At 35.3% G+C, this 27,585-nt stretch overlaps 1 protein-coding gene across 6 annotated transcripts; it reads right to left on the reverse strand.

Moving 5' to 3' along the window:
- Positions 1–11,826: 11,826 nt before the first annotated feature.
- Positions 11,827–26,274, reverse strand: LOC101252278 (protein PSK SIMULATOR 1-like). 6 transcript variants are annotated; one of them, XM_026030485.2, is made up of 13 exons: positions 26,055–26,190; positions 25,728–25,826; positions 24,597–24,922; positions 24,385–24,477; positions 24,200–24,290; positions 22,257–22,350; positions 20,125–20,222; positions 19,829–19,898; positions 13,504–13,607; positions 13,280–13,396; positions 12,944–13,020; positions 12,814–12,858; positions 11,827–12,704 (listed from the first exon to the last, which is right to left on the reverse strand). In XM_026030485.2, the coding sequence occupies exons 3-13, from the start codon at positions 24,719–24,721 to the stop codon at positions 12,404–12,406; spliced, it is 1,215 nt and encodes a 404-aa protein (XP_025886270.2). In that variant the 5' UTR covers positions 24,722–24,922; positions 25,728–25,826; positions 26,055–26,190; the 3' UTR covers positions 11,827–12,403. The 6 variants fall into 6 exon arrangements, with proteins under 6 accessions (XP_025886270.2, XP_069153207.1, XP_069153208.1 ...); XM_069297106.1 differs by having other exon boundaries at positions 25,369–25,826; positions 26,055–26,188; XM_069297107.1 differs by lacking the exon at positions 25,728–25,826 and having other exon boundaries at positions 26,167–26,274.
- Positions 26,275–27,585: the final 1,311 nt, after the last annotated feature.

Here is a 27,585-nt window from a genome sequence, read left to right on the forward strand (position 1 = left end):
TTAGAGAAGGAATGGGGGTTTATATAGAAGGGGAATTTAGGGTTTCGTTAGGAGGGCCGGAGGGACAATTTTGTGGCCCATTTCAAATTCGAAATTAGAAAATCCTATCCAAACGCGGGCAAATCGCACGGAAAAGGGGAGATGGAGGGCGGAGATTGATTCTTCGTCCTTGGCAAGCGACGTGGCACAATCTCGTGCTACCAAGGACGAACAAGGACGACCTTCGATGTCGTCTAGCGTTGCAAAGGATGCGTACGAGACAGCAGGACTGCAGTGTCCGTTAGTCTTGCTTCACTCACGCACGAGAGAGAGAGGGCGTGGGGAGATGAGACGCGTGGAGAGATGAGACGCGTGGAGTTTTGGCGTTTCTGCCTTTGCTGGGAATTTCTTGCTGGGTTTGGGGAAGAAGGAGGGGGGACGGGTCGCGTGGGTTTTTCTGGTAGAGGGGTCGCGGGAAGGGGAAGAAGGGAGAGGAAGTTAGACGCGTGAAGGAGACGAGGGAGAGAGCGTGGGGACGGGGGCGCGTCTGGGCGTGAGGGAGATTTTCTAGCTTCTTTTGTTCTTTTATGAAGAAGGTGTGGTGAGAGGAGAGAAGAAGGAAGAGGAGAGGGGGCTTGGGTCGGGTCAGACGGGTCGAGGGGATGGGTTAGAAAGGGAATTGGGCTTGAGGGATTTAATTTAGTGTGGGCTGGGTAGATAGAAAAATTGAAATAGGGCAAAAGGGAAGGGGCCCAAATTTGAATCAAAAGGGAAAAAGAGTCAAATTAATATAAGCAAATGGATTTAAAACAAAACGAGTTTGGTATAATTTATTAACGAGCTTTTTTTATTTAGTAAAATAATTATTAAAATCGTAAAAAGTGATTCAAAAGTGTAATTATAATTACAATTAACTAGTTTAATAAAACATTTAAATGTATATTTTGATGGTTTTTGGGATAAGCATAAGATATACTACTTATATACATAATTATGTAATATATATATACTATCCAAAGTTATAATAAGTAGCATAAAATCCACGTATTATATATATATATATATATATATATATATATATATATATATATTAATTTTCGCAAGATTTATAAAACTAATTAACTTGAATAATTTGGAAAAACTTACGATGCTCGATAGGATGTGGGTCAAAAATTGGGTGTCAACACTTACCACAATCTTTGGTAAAAAAAACAAACACAAGGCCGCAGAGTATTCAGGATTTCAAGAAGGAACAAAAACAATGGAGTATTGAGGGAAAACAAAGACAAATTTAGGACGAAGGAGGAAGGGGAGAGAGAGTGCGCATAAACACAATCATCCCCCCATTTGCATCTTTATGAGCCTATCATGCTTGTTAACAGCCTTAACTTCCTTGTTGAGTGAGGCATTCGAAGCCAACAGTAGTACATTTTCACCCCTCAACTTTTACAACACTTGATTATTGGCGTTGCTAGTACCTAGTCCCCTAGAGATTGTTTTCTGAAGTTCAGACTTTAGACGAGAAATTTCAACCTCCTTCTCAACCAAAAGCTTAGTTATATCAATCATCTCACGTGTGAGAGTAGCCTGTTGTTCAAGCATTGCCACTACTTGAGACCTACCTTTTGCAGGACCCTCCATGCACTCACATTCTAACATTGTGAACTTGGTAAACGTCTATTTCATGGTACCTGGTACCCCTCTTCCTACAGGCACTTCAAAATGGGTAAAGATGTGATTCAGTATATACACGTATGGAATGCCATGCCTTGCATTTTTCCAAGGCATTACCTTGTGCATGTGTTCTAACATTATCGCATGAAGATTTATTTGCTCAACTTTACTCAGTTTCTCCATGAGGAACAAATCTGTAGCCGATGCAACCGTTCTCTTATCAGACATGGGAACTAGGACCTTGTTGATGAATTCAAACAACAATTAATATTCCCCTTTTAGAAACTTTTTAGGCAACCCTGCACGCTCAACTTCTCCCCTCTGATAGTTTACATCTCTCAATGAACCTAACTCCCCGTACAGGCACTCCCAAAATAATTCCAAAGAGTGACCTTATCGAGGTGCATCCTGATTTCCTTGACAGTGGTCGTGATCCCACCATCTTCCAATAACTCCATTTTATAGAAGAATTCATGTACCTCGGCCTCATGCATATATGAAGGAGGTGTTTCAAAGAGATGAATCCACTCTTGTACTAAAACAACATCATACATTGTTGCTATACCAAGCTCTGTGACAATATCAGGATCAAAAGCTCTGCCATTTAACACCTTTTGGTGCTCCATAATAGTTATTCTTTCATCCCTTGCCACTTCCTTTTCCTCCTTTTAGTTTTGAACCCTAGGACCAAGTCTCTTTACAGGTTGTTTTTCCACTACCTTATTTACCCTTTACCCTTTTCCCTTTATCAGGAGTCTTTAGTTTTGTTACCTTCCCTTTCTTAGCAAGTGATTTCTTTACATGTTTATAGGTTTCTTAGATTTTAGCCTTTCCTCCTCAGCTTCCCTTTTTCGCTTTGCCACATCCCTAACAACAGCATCAGACTAGGTTTCACTATTATCAATGGCCACAGGTGTTGAAGTGGGTTCGTTAGTTAACAATACCTCTAATGTTCTTCTCATTATCCTCTCAGTATGAGGAACATTGGACTTAATGGCACTTTATAAAACCTTTTGGGCCACACTCCTGGTTCCATAACTTTTCTTGTCTCTTTTTAGGTGTGTTTTGACAAGCTTTCCTTTCCCTTCCTCTTTCTTTCTTCATCACTGTCTGCACGTGTAGCATGTAGTACACTTGCAGGCACATTTTGATCACTTTCCAACCCTTGAATTTCAGTTTGAGGAAGATTGGCCCCACACATACCTCTGTATTTCCATCTCAGTTGAGGCTCTGTTTCTTCTTCTTCATTAGACCTAACCCTAAACAAAGTTGGAGTTTGGTTAAATATTTGTTGATCTCTGTATGGGACCTGATCCGCTGACCTAAGCTCTTGGTCCCATAGAGTGGGTTGAACATCTCCTCGTAGAGAGACTAGACTTTGGATAATCACAAGTTTTGCTCTTACCATTAGAACACAGGATTCCAGACCTTTTTCCCTCAGCGATATGTCACAGACTTAGAGTATTTGCTAAGACTCTGTGCGGCACTTGACAAATTCATGAATCTTTCACGATTTTGTAATCTCAAGTAAGCCTTTAAGACTCGGAACACTAAGAGAATACAAAGAAAGAATTAGAAAGAAATGAAAGGAGCTTTGAAGAAGGCTTTTCTATTGCTTTGGAAGATTGCTTTACAACTTTTTTGGTTGGTTTACAAATGATAGCGCCCCTATTTATACTACTACCTAGGGGATAAAGTGTAAGTAAAAATTACTTACAAGTTCCTAAGTTATTTACACTTTGGTCCCTATTCTAGAAAAGTCTACACTTTCTAGAATATACTAAACCTTTTCAAGTAATATCTAAATTATTCTAGAAGTTTCTAAGGAACTCTCTAGTCTTCTTGATTAACCTTGAAGGTTCTAGAGTTATCTGCAAACCTCTCTATAACTCTAGATCATTCTGCCTCTATCCGGATGCAAAATTTAACTATGATGTGGCGGGACGTGACACATATCTCCTTCAAATAGCCTCTCAAACACGGTGGATGATACAACCATAGACCCAACTTCTGTTTCCTTAGAGACGAGTTTCACGGCGGGCTTTGACACAAATTAAACCCTAACCGTGAGATTTGTTTTCAGACAATACTAGAGTGGGGGAACACACCAAAAGTTCATCAGAGGGTGGTATAGGGGAGGCTGGAATTTACGTTTGAGAAGGAACTGAATCATCCATTTCATCGACTCCAGATTGGAGATGAGGGAGGTTCCTCAGGGACGAGTGTGGATTTCATCTCAAAGATAGTTTCACCCTCTTTCATCACTAAGTTCTCATATTGAGTGGTGAGCATATCATCCTTCAACTCTTTCACCCATTTAGTTCCTTCACGAGAAGTTTGAAGGTAGTCCCAAATCTCCTTTGCAGTTTCACATGCAGAAATTCTATTGTATTCATTAGCACCAATGCCACATACTACAACTTTTTTTTGCCTTGAAGTGATTTTCAATCTTTTTTTGTTACTTTATTATACTCCTTTCTGGTATTGACCACAGTGGTGGCAAGCTCTCCGACCTTTAATTCTTTGCGAGGAATATAAGGTCCACCAAGAATGACATCCCATAGCTCGATTCCTCTTCATTGATGTAGTCATGCATTCGATTATTCCACCATCCATAGTATTGATTATTAAGGTGAAGTGGCAAAGTAGATGATTGTCCTTCCTCCATATTCAATGGAGCAACTATTTCTTCAGGTCACCATTTTATGAGGGACAATATCGAGAATATGGATATTGTGATAAAGTTTTGTAAGACTGAGGACAACTGGCTGACATCTTTACAAAGTCCTAGTGTAAGGAATTCTTTCTTAAAAACAGGATGAGGGTGGGCATGCTCAAAATCACTTGATCGCTTCACAAACCAAAACAAACTCCTTATCATTGACTATGCTAAGGAGGGCAGGCATCTATCTGGTTTTTATGCTGGCCAAAAAGGGAATTCACTCTTAGTACCTTATTGCAGGTATACACTCTTGCTGTGTCAAGCTGAGGAGATGATTAAAGCACACTGAGCAGGATTGTGAATAGAAAACAGGACAAGTCCTTGTAAAGTTAGTATTACTTGTACTACATTGTCTAAATTGTCAACATCATGCCCACGTATCTATTCCGCATTCCTCGTGTTAGTTGCAAGCGTCTTTTAACTTTTAAAATCCAACAGTCATTTCTTTTGGGGACCCGATACCCATGTAATTTCCCTCTATAAAATGCCTAACCTAATGTGCAAAACTCAAATATTTTCAGTCTGTCTTTTAGATTAATTAACTCACTAAAAAATTCTGTTCTTCAATTCTTCTTGCAAAAATGACATATTTCCAATATTCTTCCAAGAACCCACTCTCCCAAGAGTTTTCCTGGTGTTAACCAATCTAAGAAGTGAATCTATGATACCACTTGTTGGAATGTATGCATCTACTTACGTTGATGGGACAAGGTTCTCAGTACATTAATAACAACAAATAAAAAACAAATATAAAAAGTAAAGATTGACAAGCAACTTTACATGGAAACCTCCTTACTTGAGGGAAAAAAACTACGACTTATTCTCAACAAGACTTTTTAAAATCACTTCTACTAATCTTCAACAAGAAAGATTAAAAGTCGTTATAACAAGCGATTAGCCTGCTAATCTCCATATTAAGTAATATTTCCTATATTTTAGTTGAACCTGAGCAGATACAATACTGCTCTCTATACCAATATAGACTTGAAATAAAGGCCAAGTTACCCTTAACTCATCCCTTCCAATGACTCACCCGTGTTTGAAACGTTTCTTTCATAGTTGAGACGAATCATACAATATAAGAACAATTTCAAGCAAAAAAATGCAACAAGTACAAAAAGAATAAATGCATTTCTACCAGTTCCCTTGCTGTTCTTGAAGCTTGAAAATACCATTATTTGAATGAATGAATAAAATGATTTGTTATTCGTTTGATTTATAGCATGATGAGTTATTCATCAAACAAACAATCTCGTCACTTTTGATTGGTGAAGTACTCTGCTGCTTTACCAACTTCTTGAAGAAAACAACTTTTACAGTTGTCTAGTACTTTTGACAACTGGAAGAGTTTCATACTCTGCAGAAGACCATGTCCCTGCACTTGTGAGGAGATCATCAAAACATCTAGGAGCATAAGCACTTATCAATTCTATATGTCTGAAACAAACATAGCAATACCGAATGAATTAATATAATCACCCTCGAAAGATGAGGACTCACCAACAAGTACTACTGAGTTGATCAGAAATTGTACTAATCGCGAACCTGGAAGCTGAACATCTAAACTAATATTATTAAATAATATTGACAGAAAGTATGTGGTTAGTACTTCTAATGTACTGAGTATGTGAGACATGAATGATAAAATAACAGTTGAATAATGTTGAACTGAAATGACATAAGTTGATGCATTAACCAAGTAAGTAAAAATGATTTACTAAAATAATTGAATGCCTAGTCATGAAATAACTAAAAGATTGAACTGTGGAAGACACTAAAACTAACATATAGCCATATGAGATACTACGTGGAGTTTGATGTATATCCTTCATCAAAAAGGTCTAATATACTTTTCCCCAAAATATCAAGGCCGGTCTGAGCTAATGTGGATCCATTAAGGTAACTTAAGTAAAAGAATAAGGAGTGAGACCTCAACTATTGGGATGGGTGACCCTCAAAATCCTACGGTGACACGTAGTTCTGAAACATAAAAATTGCTACTAAAGGTCTCATTCCTCAACTAACAGGTGAACCTTCATCCCTAGGTTCGTTTGATGCATTTAACACCCAACGAAAACATGCAAATAATATGAAACAACAATAATGTGATAATAGTTTATTATAATGATAATCAATTAAGTAGGTCATGAATGTTGATAAATTAATAATCATGTTGGAAGATACTTTATCTGAAAGCATCTTAAATTTATGAAATTTGATAATCTGAAACATGCATATATAAGATCATAAATATGAGACATGAAATATAAAAGATCATAAATATGAGACATGAAAATATTTTAACTCTGAGGGTTCATGAAATACATTAAATAATATGAAATTATAAGTAAAATTATGCAAGTGAAGGTTATTCATACATAACCAAATTACATTGAAAATACACGCTAATCATAAAATTCTAGGTTTTTGTAGAGATCATAAACTAAAAGTATTGAGATTTCTTTGGGACTCAATTGGTGATAAGATACCTATTTATGAAATTTCACATACCTGAAATGGAAGCCTAGCTTAAAACCTTGAGTTGAACTTGAAGAGAGGAACCCTAATTTTTTTCTTGAGATGAGCCTTGAACAAAGAGGAATTTGATGTTGAAAGTTATGCATGAGAGGGGAGGGTTTAGGTCAATAATTTTCCCTTAAATCCACTAAGAATAGGTTTAAACAACATAGTATAGGAATTAAAAGAGTGAGAAAAATATTAAAATATGCTAGCCTAGAAACTGATATCGAGATCTTCTACGAGGGCATCTATGTTCGTGGTTCTTTCTCTGAATCTTATATCCCTGCCATAGAAATCAAAGTTAATTTCTAAGTTTTAAAAATTGATTCTACGAGACCCTTTTATGAAATATAGATCCATCTACGAGTCGTAAATGTAATATGTAGATTGTAGAGTAATTTATGTTTTAGAATGATGTGAGGTCAAAAATATATAATTTTAATAATAATTTGTCTCACAATTAATATTTGTATTTATCCTTTTTGAGCATGAATTTTGCTAAATAGAATATTTTATTTGTAGAATTAAATTGGTGTAAAAATGAAGAGATTTGCGGCTAAAATAAATTAAAGATGAAAAATTAAAGAAGGAACCAAGCAGACAACTTAATGGATTAAATTGAATATAATAATATTATAATATATAAAAATTGCACTTAAGAAAAGAATTTAATTTGAAGTAGCACATTGTCCACGTGGCAGCAAGTGAAGGAAGAGGCGCAAATTGTTAATTGTTGAGGCTACTGTAATTTAACACATAACCTAATTTATTTTGAAATTGGCTTCTCAATTTTTTTTGGACTTAATTATTTTATTTAAAATTTTATAGATCTATAAATAATTCATAATAATAATAATAATTACAGAATGATATCAATCAAATACAAAGGTGTCATACTTTTTAGAATTCTTTTTCTTCTTTTGTTAGATATTAGTAGCAAAACACTCTTTATGGAGCTGTAAATATAGGTAATTATTGAACATTGATTGTTTTAAATTAATGTTGGTTATCACTTAAATTACTTTTGTATTCTTGTTTCATGCTTGATCACCACAGATATAAATAGATTGTCTATACTTGAACTCGAGAGACAAAGAGGTAGATATGTCAAAGAATACAATGTGCTCGATCTCTCATGAATATCACTTGTTAAGATTCATGTTCAAGATTGCCACCCGAACGAATGCCGAGCTTGGTTACGAAATGTGATTAAATATAAATATTCATCAATTGAATTCTATCTATCCTTGCTCAACCATGTAGTTAGACAGTCAATTGGAGTAGGCGATGAGAGGTCGAGAGATCATGATCATAAAATTAACTATGTATCAGTAACTTGAAAACCGTAGTTAATTCATCCATGAGATGTTATACATGAACCTAAAGCACACTACATTCCTGGAGTTTTTTCACTTATTTTAAGTAATTTTATTATTTTATTCTTGCATTCTTTGTTTTCAAATATATATTAAGCTGTTTTAGAAGCATGAATAAATAATTAGACTAGTATAATTTAGTAAAAAGTTAACCGACAAGTTCTTTGGGTTTGATGATCCAACTCTTTCAGAGTCACTATATTACTTGCGCAATTACATACACTTGTGTGTGCAATTGGAAGCAACACATGACTTTGGTCCGTTGAGCCATTTATGACCCGTAAACTTGTTTACTATTCATAGATTCCGCTTGTACTATTCAAGTGAAAATGCATGTCTCTAAAGATGATCTACGACTCCAGTCTACAATCCGTAAAAGGGTTTACGAGTCGCAATCCTAACTAGTAAATGTCAGACTAATTTTTCCTATTTATGAAGTTGATCTACGAGCCTCATATATGGCCCATGGTTTCATCTACACTCCATATATGTTGCTCGTAAATATAAAAAATTATATAGACTTCAGATCTTCTTTGAACTTTCAAGGCCTAATTTGGACTTAACACTTCTGGGGTGCTACACCTGTAATGTGGTTCATTTTGGTTCTTCGGGGTGCCTTCACCATCATTCAAGTTCGGTGTCGTCCGTTCCAGTTCTTAAATACTTTTAGTATTAGCTAGTGTTATTCTTAGCACTAATGTGTTTTCATTGGGCTTATGATGGTCTGTTTAGGTTATTTACTTTTCAATTGTGCACGAGTGTACTTTTTGGCTTATGGAGTTTAGTCATAGGTTGTTTTTTACTTTTCGTTATTGCTTCATTCATTTGACCTTTAGTTACTTTTACTTGCTCACTTTTTTCATATTGTTTTTACTTTCCAAGCTTAGTTGGTTCTTGATGCTTATTGGATACCTATTATTTTGGTACTCATGCTACAATATGTATCTACTTTTTTGATGCAAATCTGAGCACCAGCTGACAATGGTGATTCTAGCATAATTACAGAGATCTTCAAAGATTGAGGGTAAGTTGATGGCATCCTAGTTTGACTTATCTCGGTCTATGTATAAATTTTAAATATACTTTTGTATTCGAGACAAGTCTGTACTTTTTGGTCCACTTTTGGGACTTATACTCTTGTAGTAGCTTTAAACCTTCATCCACTAGATCATGGGAATGGACCATGTATTCTTGCTTTTGTATAGAGTAGTCAATATGGACTAGCCCACCCCATCTGGGCTAACCCATACAGGCTTTGACATTTTACAGGCCAGGCCGGGCTAGCCCATTTTTAACGTGGACCAGAAAATGATCGCCCAACCCACGTGTATGTGGGCTTGCCGGGTCATCCCACTTTTTAAAAAAAGTATATATTTTTATAATTATTAAATTAAATTATAAATTATAATTAAAAAATATTATCATAAATTTCGACAAAACAATATTACATCATGTTAATGTTACTACTTGTTAATCAAATTCACAAATAAAATTATCTTTATAATATTTATTAAGTTTTTTTTCAAGTAAAAGAATAAATATATAAATAGAAATAAGACAACTTTCACATATAGCAAACACAAAATTCATATTTTTATGTTATAGCAAAATTTGCATAATTGCGCTCCATAGCAAACATATATACGTATAATTTGTTATACATATAAAATTGAAGCAAATTGTATAAAACAAATTGTATAAAATGAGAAAGAGAGAAATTATATACAATTTGAATCTATATAAACGAGAAAGAGAGAAAGGCAAAAGAGACTTGGACAGGGGGATATTTGTATAATCATAAGTGTATAAGACGATTATATACAATTTGAATTTGTATAAAATGAGAAAGAGAGAAAGGCAAAAGAGACTTGGGCAGGGAATATACAATTGAATCGAATTGTATATAACGAGAAAGAGAGAAACTATATACAATTTAAATTTGTATAAAACGAGAAAGAGAGAAAGGCTAAAGAAGCTGGGCATGGGAGTATTTTTATTGTATAATTATAAGTGTATAGGATGAATATATATATATTTGCATGTGTATATAATTTTTTTCTCTCGCTTTATACAAATAGAAACACAATTTATACACTTTCTTTCTGTTTGTATAAGCGTGAGAGGCGATGGTGGCGAGCGAGATATGGGAGAGGGGAGAGAGGAGAACAAAAATATATGTATTTATAAAATTTTCTCTTGCTTTATACAAACACACACATTTTATACATTTGTGTTTGTATAAAAAGCAAGAGAGGCGAGCGAGTCTTCCACCAAACGAGAGTGGCGAGCGAGATTCCACCAAGGAGAGTGGCGAAAATAGCTATAGTTGGCTATATAGGGTACGATTAAATCAAAGTATATTTATAGCATTTAATTTGAATTAATAGGTTTCTATTATATACAATTTTCCCACAAAAATATTAACCTAATTGTTTTGAGTTTAGACTCTCTTTAATTTTAAATTTTAATATTATATTATAATTTTTAATTAATTCTTATTGGCTTACGGGACGACCCTATCTATATTTCTCAAACTCCTCAAATCAACAGGCTTAGCCAAGCCGGGCTAAAAAGCCCTTTTCTTAAATGGACTCCAAAAATCATTGCATATCCCTATTAAATACCGGGTTAGGCCAGGCCAGCTCAACGAGCCTAGCCCATATTGACGGCTCTACTTTTGTATATATTGATGTTGTTTCTAATTTTGTATTATTTCTTTTATATTACTCTAAATTTCTCGTTGGTTATTGATTTTTCCCATGTGAGTTCCTTATCATTCCGAAACATGAATTGACTTACCTATTGGCGAGTTGTGGTAGGTGTCATCATAACTCGAGGTTTCAAATCGTGATAGGTGATAATTTACATTGGCAAAGTAATAATTAGTTGATGAAATTTGGTCTTAATTTAGAGATTGATGAGACACTTTTATAAAAGCTTACAAGTTTTCATGTGTAATTTTGGTAAGTGAACTTTATGTCATGAAATAAGTTAAGTGAAAGTCTAAAGGAAGTAATCAATAAAGTAAGTTATTAATAATTTGATTTAATTGATTGGTATAGATTAAATAGGGTTTTATTTTTATCTTTTATAAAAAAATAATCAAACTGAGGAGTGCAATCATGAATTTTCAATGGTATATTCGTAATTTATTATGATTGGATTAATTAAAAAAATGAATTAATTCCATAATATAAAGCCTTAATAAATTATTAAAATTCTATGGTTTGTTCCAGATTAGTTAGTACTCTCTCCATCTCATTCTATATGTCACTTTTTAACTTTGCACTTGCATTAAAAATATTATGTAGAACTTTACTCTTCTATCCTTATTTAATGTTTTCTCAAATCAACTTTGTAATAAATGAAGAATTATTTTCAAGATTAAATAACTACTCTATCAAGGGTATAATATGTAAAATATGATAATTTATGCATAAATTTATAAGATGACAAGTATTGTTGTCCAACTATTTATAGAAATGGATGACGTATAAACTGGGATGGAGGGAGTATTTAACGAGTATATTTCCTAGTGAAAAAGGAAGACTTGCATTTAGCACCACAATTTACCATTAAAAATGTGTAAAATAGTTCCCACATGTTTTGGTTTAGGTTTTGGATTGTCTATTTGGTCGTATTCCACCATTGGATACATACAATTAACAAAAAAGAAAGGAGATTGAATACATACAAGTAATGTCCTTTCTCATGTTAATACTTTGAAATGTAAAAGGGACACATCCATGCTGAGTATGTCAGACAGTGTTGTATTACATATTTACGTTCCTGCAATTGTCCATCTCCATCTAATTCTATATTTCTGGAATCCATTAAATTACATCAAATCACCATATAAATGCATGCAGCTGTGGTTATCTTCGTCCTGACACGAATTCTCCTACAAAAGGGCATCAAATTCAAGCTCCTCAAATGCATGATTGCAGACAATGACCCTTTAAATAACACATTATCATCTGCTGATCCCACAACAAGCAACACATATTGAACTTTCCGGTCTATGGCATGAAGTTTTTTCTGTTTGTAGGGACCAAAAGGGATCACAGAAATGCTAGAGGAACAGAATTTCTCAGATAAGAGCTCCTTGCTTCCTGCAGTAGTAGAATAGTTGTTACTTCTGCTGAACCGATTCAGCTTTTGTTGACTGGTTATTTTCCTTCAACATCCCCTGATCAGCAGCAGATATTTGTGTTGGCTGCTGGTTAGCTATGGCAGGAGATGAACATTCTGGAGGTTTCACAAGTGACCTCATGCGCCCACCATTTAAAGTGGTGTTGGACTGAGCTACTAGGTAACTGAGCCATAGGATGAGGTCAAGGATATAAGCCTCTGATTTCTGTTTGTCAGCATGGTATAATGTCTCAATTTTAATGACATCCACTGATGCAACTGATCTGCGATTTGACTCAGACCTGTACACATGAAATGGTTTTCTCTGATTATAACATACGGTAGTGCTCAAATTTGTTTAAGACCAACAAAACAATGGAATAGACATTAGGAGAATCTGGATAAACATACCCAGAATTAGCCCATTCTCCAACCCAACCAAAACCATGGTGAGCTCTATTTCAGATGATTAAAAACACAATATTAGGAGACTATCAGAAGTAAGAAATCAGTAATCAGTTGAGCTGTTTAGGGTTCATACTTGGCAGTAATTATTGCAACAGGAACTAGCCATTGTAGTGTCTTCTCCATTTCAGCTTTAATTTCAGTAACACTGAGCTGCATATAGAAGAGAAAAAGGAATATGATGATGATCTAAAGTAGGAAACATAACATCGTGCAGAACTTCAATAGATGCTGAAAACATAGCATGTCGCCAATACAAGAGAAGGGGACACAAAATTGAAACAAAATTCAGTTTAAAGGAACCAAGCATAAAATCTGCTAGTTCCTTTAGTTCAAGTTTAAATTTATCTTGACCGTTACTAGTACAAAACTGATGCTTCGTAATAAGTGCATTGGTGAAATGAGAGGGCACCTGCTCTTTGACATGGAAAGATAGAATTTTGGATCGCAAAGAAAACTTTATATTAGGTGGAAGATTCTGATATAGTGTATCTCGTGCATTTGGAGGCATAGAGCTTGACCGAGCTACCTGATCAAAATAAACTTAAGAGTCAACAAGATGCAGAGATGAACTTGAAACACTTTTCTTGCATATTGTTGACAAGAAAACATAAGTAGCCAACTAGAATGACTTACAATTGAATCAATTTGGAGAATTATATTAGCATAATGTAGATCAAGACCAGCAGGCCCCAATCTTTGCTTACTACCCAGAGAATGTTTTTTCTCGCTATTTGGATCTGCAGGTCATCAGTAAGCACAGTTATCTCAATAGAAATAATAAAAATGGAGTGGAGTGTAATTATTTTGTCTACTTACATTTACCCATTTCTTTTTAGTTTTCTTGTACCTTTTCATTTCCTTACGAACCAGTCATGAATTAGAAGGGGTTTACTAATCTACAATGAGGCAATACTATAAGTAGTTTATGTGGCTGAGAGGATCCAGATTCTAGAAGATCTTCTTGACTCTAGTAAAAATCATTGGGAGCATAGGAGGTTGGGAGGAAAAAAAGGCTCAGGAAAATACTATTAAGATTTTATCCTGTAGTATTGCACTAATCCCTATTTATAATTATATCAACAAATCCTTATTTATGTATAGTATATTCTACAAAGTATAAAAAGTACTTCTTGGAATTGAAGTTGCTAGATCAAAAAGAGGTATCTTTATTTCTCAAAGAAAGTATGTTTCGGGTTTCTTGAAAGATACTGGTATGGAAGGTTGCAAACCACCAGAATCTCCCATTGAAAGCAATCACAAACTACAAAGTGGAGTTGAAGAGTCATTGACAAGGAGAGATATCTGAGGCTGGTCAGAAGACTCATTTATCTCTCTCATATAGACCAGACAAAGTTTATTCAGTCAGCTTGTTGAGTCAGTTCATGCATGATCCCCAAGATCCTCATATGCAAGAAAGATGTCTCTCACACTTAGCGGTTTCTAAAGTATGCTTCAGAGAAAGGTCTATTTTTTTCGAGACAGGGTCACCGCCAAATATAAGCGCTAACAAATGCAGATGAGGTTGGATCTCTAAAATGACAGAAGATCTACATTTGGTTACTGTACACTTGTATGATGAAAGATGGTCACTTGGAGAAATAAGAACCAATGTATAGTTGCTAGATCAAGTGCATAGATAGAATATTGAGCTATTGCTCAAGGTGTTTGTGAACTTTTCGTGGTTACAAAAGCTACTAGAGGAATTGAGATTGTCCGAGAAAGGGACACTTCCTTTGTAATATGATAACAAAGCTGCAATCAGTATTGCTCGTAATCCAGTCCAGCACGACCGAACAAATCAACAAAGCATGTTGAAATTGACTGACGCTTCATCAAAGAAAAATTTACAGGTGGTGCCTTGAGTTTGTTCCATATGTCATCAGAAAAGTAGCTAGCTGATGTGTTTACCGAAGGCCTCAATAAACGGACTTTCCATACAGTAGTTTACAGGTTGCACATGTGTGACATCTTTGCACTAATTTGAAAGGGAGTGTTGATTGATTGATTAGCTTGATTAAAGAAGTTGATTGATATTGTAATCGATTGTGTAATATTGGCCTTACTTATTTAGTCATAGGACTCAGTATACACCCATTCTTATTGCAAACTCATCAAGAAATACAAAGAATCCTTTAATTCTTCTTAGAATCTTCAATTTGAGAGCAAGGTTTGTACAAATTTTTCCTACAACTGAGGGACCATGGCTTGGAATCTCCATGGATTTTCTTATAGAGTTCGTAGTACAAGGGTAGAGATAGCATATTTATTATCGCTGATAGATTTTCTACAATGGCACTCTTTATTCCTTGCCGTAAGAGTGCTGATGCTACTCATATGCTGGATTTGTTTGTGAATAATGTGCTTAAATTACATCCATTGTGAAGATTGAGATTCCATGTGGTCAATCTTAAAATTTTCTACTTCTTGCTACCCTATTCCAATGGCCAAACCAAAGTGGTCAATAGATCAACACGTAACATGCTAAAGGCCATGGATTAGGATCAGCTTACTTCTTGAAAGGGTCATATACCATTTTGAGTTGGCTTGTAATGGCTCTTATCATTCTTCTATTGGTTTGATTCCTTTTTCAATTTGTGTGTGCCTTTAACCCCTTACCCTATTGGATCTTGTTAGAAAAGGAATAAGATTTGTCTCCCAAGTTGAAAAAGATTGTAATGTAGGGTTTGTTTGGTATGAAGGAAAATGTTTTCCCAATTTTCTCATGTTTGGTTGGCTCAAGTGTTTTGAAAAATGTTTATCAAATCGGCTTATTTTCCTCAAATTTAAGAAAAATGATTTCCCTTGTAAAATGTAAGGAAAACATTTTTCAAAATCATTTTGAAGCTCACACCTTTCCATCCTAAGTAAGTCTCCGGTATCGATTCCCAATACTAATCCTAGATCTAACTCCTGATTCTCAATTCGAGATCCAACTCTCGACCTCGATTCAAGACCCAACATTCGAGTTCCCCATTGAGTCGGGGTCAGATCTCAAGTTAGGATTAGAGGTCGAACACCGGTTTGAGTGTCGGGTTGGGGTCCTGAATCAAGTTTAGGGATGAGGTTTATGAGTCAAGTGTCTAAGTTGGGTTTTGGGTTGAGAGTTGAGGTCGGGTTTCATGTCAAGTGTCGAATCGATCATTGAGGTTGAACCAGTGTTGTGGACGGCGAGAGGCGACAAAAGGCGACAAGGGCCTGCCTCGCCGCGAGCGGCGAGGCGCTTGCCTTTTTGAATAAAGGCGCCAATTAATACCAAAAATTAAAAATATTTAATTGCATATTTTATCCAAAGTCTTAATAGCAATAACACATATTAGCAAATATTCAATTCAAAAACCAATAGAATGTCTAAAACTTTAAAGACCAAACAATTCAAATTTCAAAATACAATAAACCAAAACTTTAAAAGTTTATTCTTCTTCAAAATTATCCAACTCTTGAAGATCAAAATCTTCTACATCATTATATTGCTCTTCATCTTCTTCCTCCTCGTATTCTTCATCAATTAGTGTCCGAGTCCTACTTGAAGATGAACTTAAAGATGTACTTTCTACTCCTTTGCCCTTGTCAAGTACTGTTGATCTTGAAGAAAGTCCCCTAAGATGATAGATACTCTCGTCCGCTCCAATTGTCGTAGCAACACTACCCCAAGTAAGATCATCATCCTCATATACTAGTTCCATCATCTTGATCTTCGGGGCATCCAACTAACCATTCGTTGGAATCATCTATGTTATCCAAGCGAATTGGATCAATAAGATCACGAGCATCATAACGGCGTTTCAATGTTCTATTGTACTTAATGTACACGAGCATCCGCCATTGATTATCAAATTCAATTAATTCGCTGTTTAGGAATATTGGAATAAATAATTAGGTCTTAGGAAAAGAATTTTTAAAAAAAAATTAACACTTGTTAGTTGTTACACTTGCTGACTGCCTGAGTCCTCACTAGTCACTGCTGCTTACGCAGCTTAACAAAATAAAAAAAAATGAAGAAGAAAGAACAGATCAACAGAAGAAGAAGAAGAACAGAGACGCGAGTCGCGACATACCTGAGAGAGTCGCGAGGTCGCCGGCGAGCCGCGAGGGTGAAGAGATGCGACAGCGAGGGAGAGCGAGGAAGCAGAGACGCGACAGCGAGGGAGCAGCGAGGGCCGGCGAGGGAGCAGCGAGGGCCGGCGAGGGAGAAGAGAAGAGTGAATCGATCGATCGAGAGAGAGAGTCAGAAATTTTCGAAAGTAAAAAAAAAACCCTAATTTTGACTAATATTATTAAGTCAAAATTTTTTTAATCAAAAAGGCGGCGCCTTTCTCTCGCCATTTCAGCGCCATTATCGCCAGGGCCTCGCCTTTTTCACCTCGCCTCGCCTCGCCAGAGAATGGCGAGCCACCCTCGCCTCGCCTCGCCTGGCGAGCGCCTTTCATAACACTGGGTTGAACATCGAGGTCGGATGTCGAAGCTAGATCCCATTTCAAAAGTTGGGTCTCTGGTCGTGTGTTAGGGAAAGATCCCGATTAAAATTGAGTCTCAATTTTGGTGTTGGGTCTCAATTCTGGTATTAGTGGCGTATGAGGGTTTGGAAGTCGAAAGTCAAGTTGATGTCAAGGTTGGATCAAGGTTTGTCTTTAATCGAGTGTCGGGTTTGATGTGGAGAACTGGGCGGGAGTCCGTGTCAGGTCAGGGGTCGGGTCCCAATTAGAAAGTCGATACCTGAGTCGAGAGTCGAGGTTAGGTCTCAAGTCAAGGTTGAATCCTGGTTCAGGAGTTAGGGTGAGTGAGATGTTGGGGTTCAGAGTCGGGTTGGGACTCATGTTATAGTCATTATCAGATCTCAGGTCGAGGTCTCATGTCATAGTCAGAGTCAGTGTCTGGGTCGGTCTAAGGACGAGGTCAGGGTCAGGTCTCGAATCGAGGACTTGGGTTTGGGTCAGATTGGGTCCTGAGTCTTTGGTAGAGGTCAGGTCGGAGTGGGGTCTCAAGTCGGGGTCATGGACGGGTAAGAGGTCGACGCAGGGGTTTAATCTAGGGTCGGGTTTAGGTCAGATGTCGGGGTTGGGGTCTAGGGTCGAGACTAGCAGATGTACTTATAGAAGGTCACAGGAAAAGAACTTTTCATACTTCCGTTCGTAAGTTGGGCATACACCACATCTTTACACCAACTTAGGGGATTGTTGACTAGCTTGATTGTAGGAGAGCTTATCTAAATTTATTATATAATTATTATTACGGAAAAGGGCCTAAAATACCCTTAAAGTATTGAAAATGGTATGAAATTACCCCTCATCCACCTATTAGCTCCAAAATGCCCTTTTCATCCACCTATTGGCTCCAAAATACCCTTGTCATCCACCTTTGGGTTCAAAATTGACCACTTTCTTAATTGTTTTAAAATTGAACTCTTAAAATATTTTTTAAAATACTTGACGTTCAACTATTGGTTATAATTTAATTTATTAATATAATTTACAAATCAACCCACTATCCACTCATTACTAACTAAACCCCACCCAATTATTAATCCAATTATAATATCAAAATCGTCATAAACACTACTAAAACACGATGAAATTATAGATTCCTGAAAATGACATCCAAAATTATTAGAGTCCGAATCGAAGCGCCAATTAAATTTAGATTGAGCCGCTTATTTAGGAGAACACTTTCAACTCTTTCAAGATTTAATTAGAAATTTATGATTAAAGGTAAAACAGCAATACATCCCGAATTAATTTCATGCACTTTATTTAGTATAATTTTATAAATATTTATGATTTGTTTTAAAACCTTTAATATATTTTTTTGAAAAAAAGTTACCTATGAAGTAACATCACATAATTGAGACGTAAAAATAATTAAGATGAACATAGTCAGACTTTTAAGTTTATCGGTATTTTTTATTTAGACAGTTGAATGTACTTCTATAGATATTTTCGCCTAAAATTTTTAAAAACACTCAATTGGCAATAGCTTTTCTGTTGTTGCATTAATAATGTGACGGGTTTATTAATTTAGAGCGGTTTAATTAGTAATGGGTGGGTAGTGAATTGATTTATAAATTATACAAATAAGTTAAATTATAACAAATAGTTGAGCGCCACGTATGTAAAAAAATATTTAAATAGTTTAAATATAAACCGTTAATAAGTGGTCATTTTTGAACCAAAAAGTGGATGACAAGGGTATTTTGGACCCAAAAGATGGGTGGGGAGGGTATCTTGGAGCCAATAGGTGGATGGAGGGTAATTTTGTACCATTTTCAATACTTTGAGGGTATTTAGGCCCTTTTCCGTTATTATTATTATTATTGATTTCCCTTCACAAATTAGTCATAGGGCCTTTTGTATAAAACACATTTGCCCATGGAATGTAAATATACACCGAAATAAAAGAAGTCTTTGCTTCTTTATCAAATCCTACAACAAATGCCGTTTGGTAGAGTGTATTATATAATGCAAAATAGAGTCTATTAGTAATGCTTGCATTAGCAATGCATATATTAGTTATGCTTGCATTAATTTTACATAAAAAAAAAAAAGATTTATTCATCGGTTGGTTTGATACAATAAAAATAGAATGCATAGCATTAAAAAAATTATTTACAAAGATGCCTTTCACTATTATGGTGGAGCAGATATAAAAAAGGTATTGAGGGGCAATTGAGTCTTTAATTGAGTTAATGCATGCATTAAAAACATTGAATTGCTAATACCTAGAAATCCGTGGTATTAGCAAACACACCTTAATGCACAATATACATAGGTTGGAAATGAGTACCAAACAAGGTACTAGTTATACACAAGGTTAATGCATGCATTATTTTTTTTAATACACTTTACCAGACAACCCCTAAAATTGAAGTTCAAGCTAAACAATAACTATTCCCTTTTGCAAATTAAGATGTGATTATGTAAAATTTTCCAAACGTAACAGCTCTTGAGTATGACCCAGGACATACCTGCACTGCCAGACATATTATCTATCTCCCTGTTGAGAAAGAGGGCAATATCCACCAGCTTATCCATGACCTGTTTTTTTATATTCAAAAGACCCTTATACATTCTCAAAGTAGGATTTGTGCAAGGTTGAAGAGATAAAAAACATTAATACTTGATTCCAACAGTTAGCCAGCAAAATCAAACAAGTGATACTACGTTATTAATTGGCTATGCACATATAAATTAAAGGAAAAAAGTAAGGTTCTTTGGATGGTGTCAAATGTTTAAGCTGAAAAGGAAGGAGTCAAAACAGTACCTCTTCCAGACTTCTGGACCACAGTGACTTTTTCTTCAAGTTCCTTACTATTCTCTTCTGGCTTTTCAACTCAGCCGCTAAAATTATAAGACCATTACCTGCGAGAAAATGAAAAAGAGCAAAAGAAAGAAAATGATCCAAAATATCTTTATTACTGTTAAGGAAAGAGGAAACAAAATTTTGGAAAATGAACTGCTTGATTATACCCCCAAGCATGTTGCAACTTAGTTAGTGTTTACAAGTAATCGTAAAAAGGAGAGGAAAGTAACTCCTATTTTTGATGAAGTCAATTACATAAATTGACACTTAAAGTAGGCATGAACTGTCAAATAAACACCTTAACTGTCACTATGACCAGACAGACACCTCTACTTGGTTCATTGGAATGTGTGCCTGGGAACTTTTGCATGGGCACTCCCAGGCATTTTCCCTATAGTGTTACAGTACTCATTAAGCATTTCTTGGCTCATCTTTGCAGATAAAAATGATCTTTCTCTATTGCATTGCAAATTAAATTGATCTTAGTTTATACATTGTAAATCTTATAAAAAATGTGTTTTTGTGTGAACAAAACAAGCTTATTTCTTATAAATTAAAACAGATCTTTCTTTTCCAGAATTATAAATTGATTATGATCTTGATTTAACATATTCATGATCTCTAAATTATGGTGGATTCAGTTTGAAATTTGAAAAAAAATGTTAACTTGATCTTTCTAAGGTTTAAACCAATCACAATTTTTTTTGACGATATGGCTATAACACATGATATGATAATTCAATTAAAGAAAGTATGGGACACGATCTTTGTTGTTAGCTTAATTTTCACAAACAGCATTACTGATTAAAGCCAAGTTTTGTTGAAAACTTTTAAATCTTGTTCTGCTACTTTAATCCTTTCAAGAATTTGGTTGAGTTACTTCTGTCATTTTGTTGCAACTTTGCTACATCCATTGTCATGTTATCTTGTGTTACACTTAAGGAAATGGACATTAAAACCATATGAAGCCAAAGCTGCAAAAAGGAAGACCGGAGTATGGAAAGCTCATGAATGCTTACAACCACAAACATGTAAGCTTCTTATAACTTCCTCTTTTTCAAAATTCATATAATCTTTGCACAATACTAATTATCACTATAAAGCTAGAAAGGAGGCCTACTATCTCACTTCATCAATAAAATTAGACGAAAGCTTAAACAATGAGGGTAAATAAGTAGAATTTGAAAAGTCAAAATTTGAGGTACATGACGAAAATACAGAGGATAGTGAGCAGGTATTAATAGTTTTCGCAATTCTAGTGTATTTTATTGTTTGGATGCTATCTAATAGGTTTAAGTTTTTGTTGACATGACTGTTGTAATGGCTCGCAATTCCCCCCTTCTTTTTGGGTGCTGAAACAACAGTATTACAGAATAAGGTCCATAAACACTTAAAACTACTTTTTGCAGTTCCATTCATCATTTTACTTCACCTTTTCTGCTTCTCATTAACAAAAATTAATTTGCTAACAAATTGGATAAACCATATGTTCTTAGCTTCAACATATATCTTATCAAACGATTCATCTTTCTTGGTTTGCTTTGGATGGGTGCAGAACTTTATTAACTCACTATTTTAATTAATATTATGAATGTTTCCACCTATGCTCCTTTATTATACCTCTGTCTTCTACCTTGTGCAAATTGATCGAGACACTCAGCCCAATCAATATTTTCTGTCGCACTTAAATTGCTGTTGGAAACTAAAAAAATTTAAAATAAAAGGACAGACAAGTTTCTTCGCTTTGCTTATGAACACAACATACTGTAACAACCTTTATCTACCATGCATAATAATAAAAATAGGACTTTGTTCATGTTGGACTCGGGCAACGCCCACGTCCTTACTAGGACATCTAATAAGAGTGAGGAAAATTTGCCATCCTATGGGTGAAGCAGTTTAATAAAATGTGAATAGATGCTATTTCTAGCGATTCATCACTTTAGAAACAAAAACACTGTGATTTTATGAAATCCAAGAAAAGCACCTTATATGCCAAGGAACAGATGAATATTAACAAAAGTAATGCTGAGAGCTTGATAAGAAAATAATTGAATGCTGAACAGGTGAGATAAGCAGGATTGGCTTGGCACCTTTTTGGCTGGCATTTGATTTTCCATTTTCTAGATGCTTGTGCTGATAATCTTGCTCAATTTTATCCAGAGTATGCAACTCATGGTATAACTCCTGTCATTAGAGATAGTAAGTTACTACAACAGCCTTTTAGAATACAAAATATGTTTAGCAATTCCAAGACTTCTTTTCTTGCTGGGTGAAAATCTCGTGATGCTTTTTTCTCTTTTGATAATCGTAAGGTAAAATATCCAATGATGTCAAAGCAAGGATATAGAAATTTCACATTTATACATGATTGAAACCCACATTTGTAAAAGCATTACGCATAATGTTAAGTTGAAGAAACACAGATTTGGCGTAGCAACTACTTCCACAGCGCTTCCCCCTTTTTACTACCAAATTAGGTCAGTGACTAGCTGGTGTTCCACTTACACAGACAGTTAAACAGTTTACAAACAAACCTACTTGTCAAAAAATAAAGTTTAAAAGCAAACCTCAGAATTATATTTGTGAAATTCTTTATTTTATTTTTATTAAGGATGGGCAATGCTCAGATATAAATGGTAAATAATGTAAATGTGCACATAAACATGACCTGGGCCCAAACCAGATAGAAATATTTTTTCTTTTGTTTCCCGGTGACCGGTACTCACTTTGGGCCTCGACTGATCCGGATTTGCTCCAGGAAGTACCGCATTTTGGGGTAAAGTACTCCCTACCAAAAGCGATTCTGTTCCCAGGGCAACCAGCAGGTACCAACTCATAGAGATTACTTTCCATGTGCAAAATTAGTAACAGAAGTTGGAACAAAAAAAGTACACAACTTGAAGTTCACAAAGGAATTGTCATTCTCAGTCACATTTTCAAAGTATTTTGAAGCCTCATTCACCTAGAATCAAAAGAAGTTTATCTAGAAATCTTAGCATGCATTTTAAACCATAAAACTAAGTGAACTAAAACATCTAGAATATATAACAGAGAATTTTAGTTTAGTACATGCCTAGCATGGCATGAGTTACTACCGTTTCTTTTAGGGATAAAGGACAAATATACCCTCCGAACTATCGTAAATGGTACGTAGATACCCTTCATCATACTTTTGGGGCATTGGTGCCCTTGCCGTCCAAAAACTAGAGTATATATGCCCTTCCCTCTAACGAAAGACTAACCAGGGACACGTGGCAAAATCTTATCCATCGATCCGATATTTAATAAATGCCGGATCGGTGGATAAGATTATGACAAGTGTATGTCCGTTAGTTTAAAGGGTGCATATGCTCTAGTTTTTTGACGGCAGGGGCATCAATGTCCCAAAAGTATAACGAAGGGTATCCGCATACCATTTATAATAGTTCGAGGGTATATTTGTTCATTTTCCCTTTCTTTTATGATCTTTAAGCAAGTTCATGTTTTTGCTCCTATATCTGTATCAACTTTTCAAACTGTTTGACAGGCTTTATTTAAGTTGAGGGTCTATTGAAAACCCCCTCTCTATCACTACAGGATAGAAGTAAGGTCTGTGTACGCTATACCCTTCCTAGACCCAACTTGTAGGATTACACTAGGTATATTGTTGTTGTTGTTATGTTTTGTACAGTAAACCATGTTTGATTAGGCAACTAAATTTGTTGTTACTGCCTGATGTCTAATATATTCTCAAATGCAAACTGAAGTGAGCGTTGCTTCTTGGACCTAATATTCCATGTTGCTGATGACCAAGGCTGAGATTATTAACCACAAATTAGTCACACTGATCTAAAATCAACCACTGTGTAATATATATTTGGTCCTTGATAAACAAAAAAGGAATATTAAGTTTTAACTTGTTTCTTGCCGATTGATTTTAACTGATGTTAATTTTTATTAAAAGAAAGCCTAGTAAAATATCTTTACAATTATAAATCTCTAATGAAGCTAGAACTTGACAATTTTAATTTTACAGAAGCGTGATAATACTAACAGCTGTATACTGAACCAGGGTCATCAGTTGCTCCATCATCAACTCAGCTTCTTCCTTCAATTGTCTCTGAGGGGTAGGCTCCCTCCTATATCTGGAAATATTAACGTGTAACAGTCATCAACAGAGTCAGTTAAAATTTCAATATATAGTAATTTATGAGGAAAGGTAAGAATCGTGCATATTACTTCTCAAAGAAGCGGTCCAAGTTGTGCCATTGTGGATCTTTACATTGACTTCCAAATCGAACTACTTCTCCAGCAAAAACCTGCAGTTCTTTCCTGCAATGTATGTCATATCAGTAGTAGAATTACTTGAAAAATGGGAGCATGATCAGCCCCCCTCAGAGAAGGCTTACTAATTAATAAAGTAGGTCAAAGTTACTATCCCCATCGCTAACCTCTTATCATCAGCAACTATACTTAGAAGTTCATCCATATCATTTGATACTAACAGCTGCACACTTTCTGAAGGTAGCACCACGTCTTTCAACTGTCGGATGCTTCTTCTCGAAAGTGAATGCATAAGATTAGAGCCTTTAACAATGGTGTTTGCAACCTCAAATGACAAAATAGATAGCTCATTTCCTTTAATTGTTGCACCAGAAACAAATCCATTGCTTAAATTCAAATTGGTCAAGCTGCTCCCAATGGTGTCCAATGCTTGCACGGTCCTTATAAATCCAGCACTTCCCGCTCTACCTAGACGAGAACTTACTTCTGCAACCTGCAACCATGTTTACTGGCAAAGTTATCTTATTTTTGCTATGACTAGTTATTACCATAATTAGTATGAATCAAATAATAGCAAGAGGCTGCAAAATATGCACAATAAAACAATCATTAAAGATGTAAGACCTACCAAACTGTTATATTGAGCATTACAAAACAGTTAGAAACATAAATGAAGTTGTACTTTATAGGGGAATCTTAATAGCTCAGCTGGTGGCCAACCTGAATATCCACCTTGTCGGTGAGGGTTCCATTACCCACACTATAATCCCCTCCTCATTTCCCCTTCCCCTTCCCCTACCCCTAATTTAAGAAAAATGAGGTTGCACTTTATAAGCTTATACAACACACTAATAATAATGTATTGAACCAGCGAGATTGTGTTGAAATGGTAAGTACTACTTCATTCTTTACTAAGAAGTCTCGGATTCGAGTCCTCACCTTCGTTAGGGAGCGCTTGACCCAAGGTGGAACTTTCCGCTGTGAATCCAAATTTAATCGAATTCCAATGTGTATACCGGACATTAGAAGGTAAACCAAAAAAAAAGTTGTTCTTTATAAGCTTATAACACAATAATAATAGTGTAGTGAACCAATTATGCTGGAGCAGTAAAGTACTACTTCATCCTTATTAAGAAGTTTCGAGTTCGAGTTCCCATGGGTACAGAGTTGCCTTAAGCACTTTATCTCAAAGTGAAACTTCCCAGTGCAAATCCAAATTTAATCGCGTATTAGACATTAGATGTGAAACCAAAAAAATAAAAAGAAGTGTAGTGAAGGTGTATATAGATGTTTAGAACCTTAGGAACCCTGGTTGATTTAGATTTTTGTGACGAGAACCTAGGGATACCATCATAAAACTCATCCTCATTGATGATCTGCTGTGTATTCTTGTTATCCTGCAATGGTTGTGGACTCTTGGAGTAAGGATTCACTGACTTGCTATCATTCTTAGATGAACTTCCTCCCATAATGCAAAATTACAAACAAAAAATAGCCAAAAAGTTTTGGGTTTGAGGTACTTTATTGCAATATGAAGAATTAGAGAAGCTGAATAGTAATTCAAATTCAAATACAGAATTAATCAAAACTTGACATTAGAGGAAAAAGGGAAACTACAAACTCACAGATTTTGGGGTTTGACAAAATCGAGATGCTGAGAATACCAACTATGTATGACTACTATTTCAACAACTAAATAAAAAATTGACAGAGAAGTCGTCAATTATGTCATATTACCATACACGCTTTCACTCTGAATTCGTCCAATTGTTGAAAAATAATGTATTTATATCCTATCTCAGTTCATCACATCACTTTTATTTTATCTTATTCCTATTACGTATAAATATAAAATAGAAATAAAAGTAACAATAAAAAGTAAGTACAACACAGAGAGATTACTCATCCAACTGTTTCAAAAATAATGAGTATCTTTATTATTTCAAAATAAAAAAATAATCTTCTTTGTTTTGAGATGAAAAATAGTTATGAAATAAAAAATTAATGTATTGTTATAAAATCAAGCTCATGACAATATAAATATAAAGAGATGAAGACAAGAGAAGTAAAATGGAAGATAAGACTTTCTTCATATTCAAGTGTATTTTACAAAAGGTGAATGATATCTCTATTTATAGAATAGAAATATCACCCAAAGGCCACTATGATAAATGCTCAATTAATAAGTACATAGTTATCTATAAAGGTTCATGTCACCTTGGAAATGTAGATACATGATAGGATAAGTTCATGAAGAAAGCAAATGGACAATCCACACAATTCAATGGATTTATAACACTCCCCCTTGGATGTCCATAGATAATGTGCCTCGTTAAAACCTTACTAGGAAAAACCCTGTGGAAAAAAATTCTAGTGAAGGAAAAAGAGTACACATATCTTTTGATACGCACTATTTGTTGCCTCATTAAAAACCTTGCCAGGAAAACCCAGTGGGGGAAAAACCTCGGTCAAGGGAAAAAGAGTGCAACGCGTATTATACTCCCCCTGATTTAAACATCACTTAATTTCTTGTGATGATGTCTCCAATCTTCGTACGTTGTGGTTGGTATATTCTTTTTTTAAAGAAAAACCACACATTTCTTGAATATGGTGTGTCATGTATCTCAACCAAACGCACTTTCGACTTGCTTCATGGAGGACTTTTATTTCTGCATAGCAACATTTGTTCGCTTCATTGATCGCCAGGATATTATTGTGCCTCCACATGCAAACACATAACGTGCTTGAGATAGAGCTTTATGCGGATCAGATAAATATTCTGCATTTGCGTAACCAATCAATTTTGTCTTGGATTCCTCGAAATAGAAATAAACCCATAACTATGGTCCTTCGAGGATATTCAATCATGTGCTCAACACCATTTCAATGTCCTTTTATCGGGGAGAAACTGAATCTTTCCAGTAAATTTACTGCAAAACAAATATCTGGTCAAATATTGTTAGTAATATGCACTAGTGCCCTGATTGCACCAAGATAGAGTTTAATCACCAAGAAACTCTTCATCCTTCTTTTGAGATCAAATCGAATCATCATTTATGTCAAGTGATCTCATAATCATTGGGGTACTCAATGAATGTTATTTATCCATATAAAATTGCATCAAAACTTTTCACTGTATGTGCACTGTTAGACAAA

This window comes from Solanum lycopersicum, chromosome 4 (genome assembly GCF_036512215.1).
Source record: "Solanum lycopersicum chromosome 4, SLM_r2.1".
In the NCBI taxonomy this organism is placed as follows: domain Eukaryota; kingdom Viridiplantae; phylum Streptophyta; class Magnoliopsida; order Solanales; family Solanaceae; genus Solanum; species Solanum lycopersicum.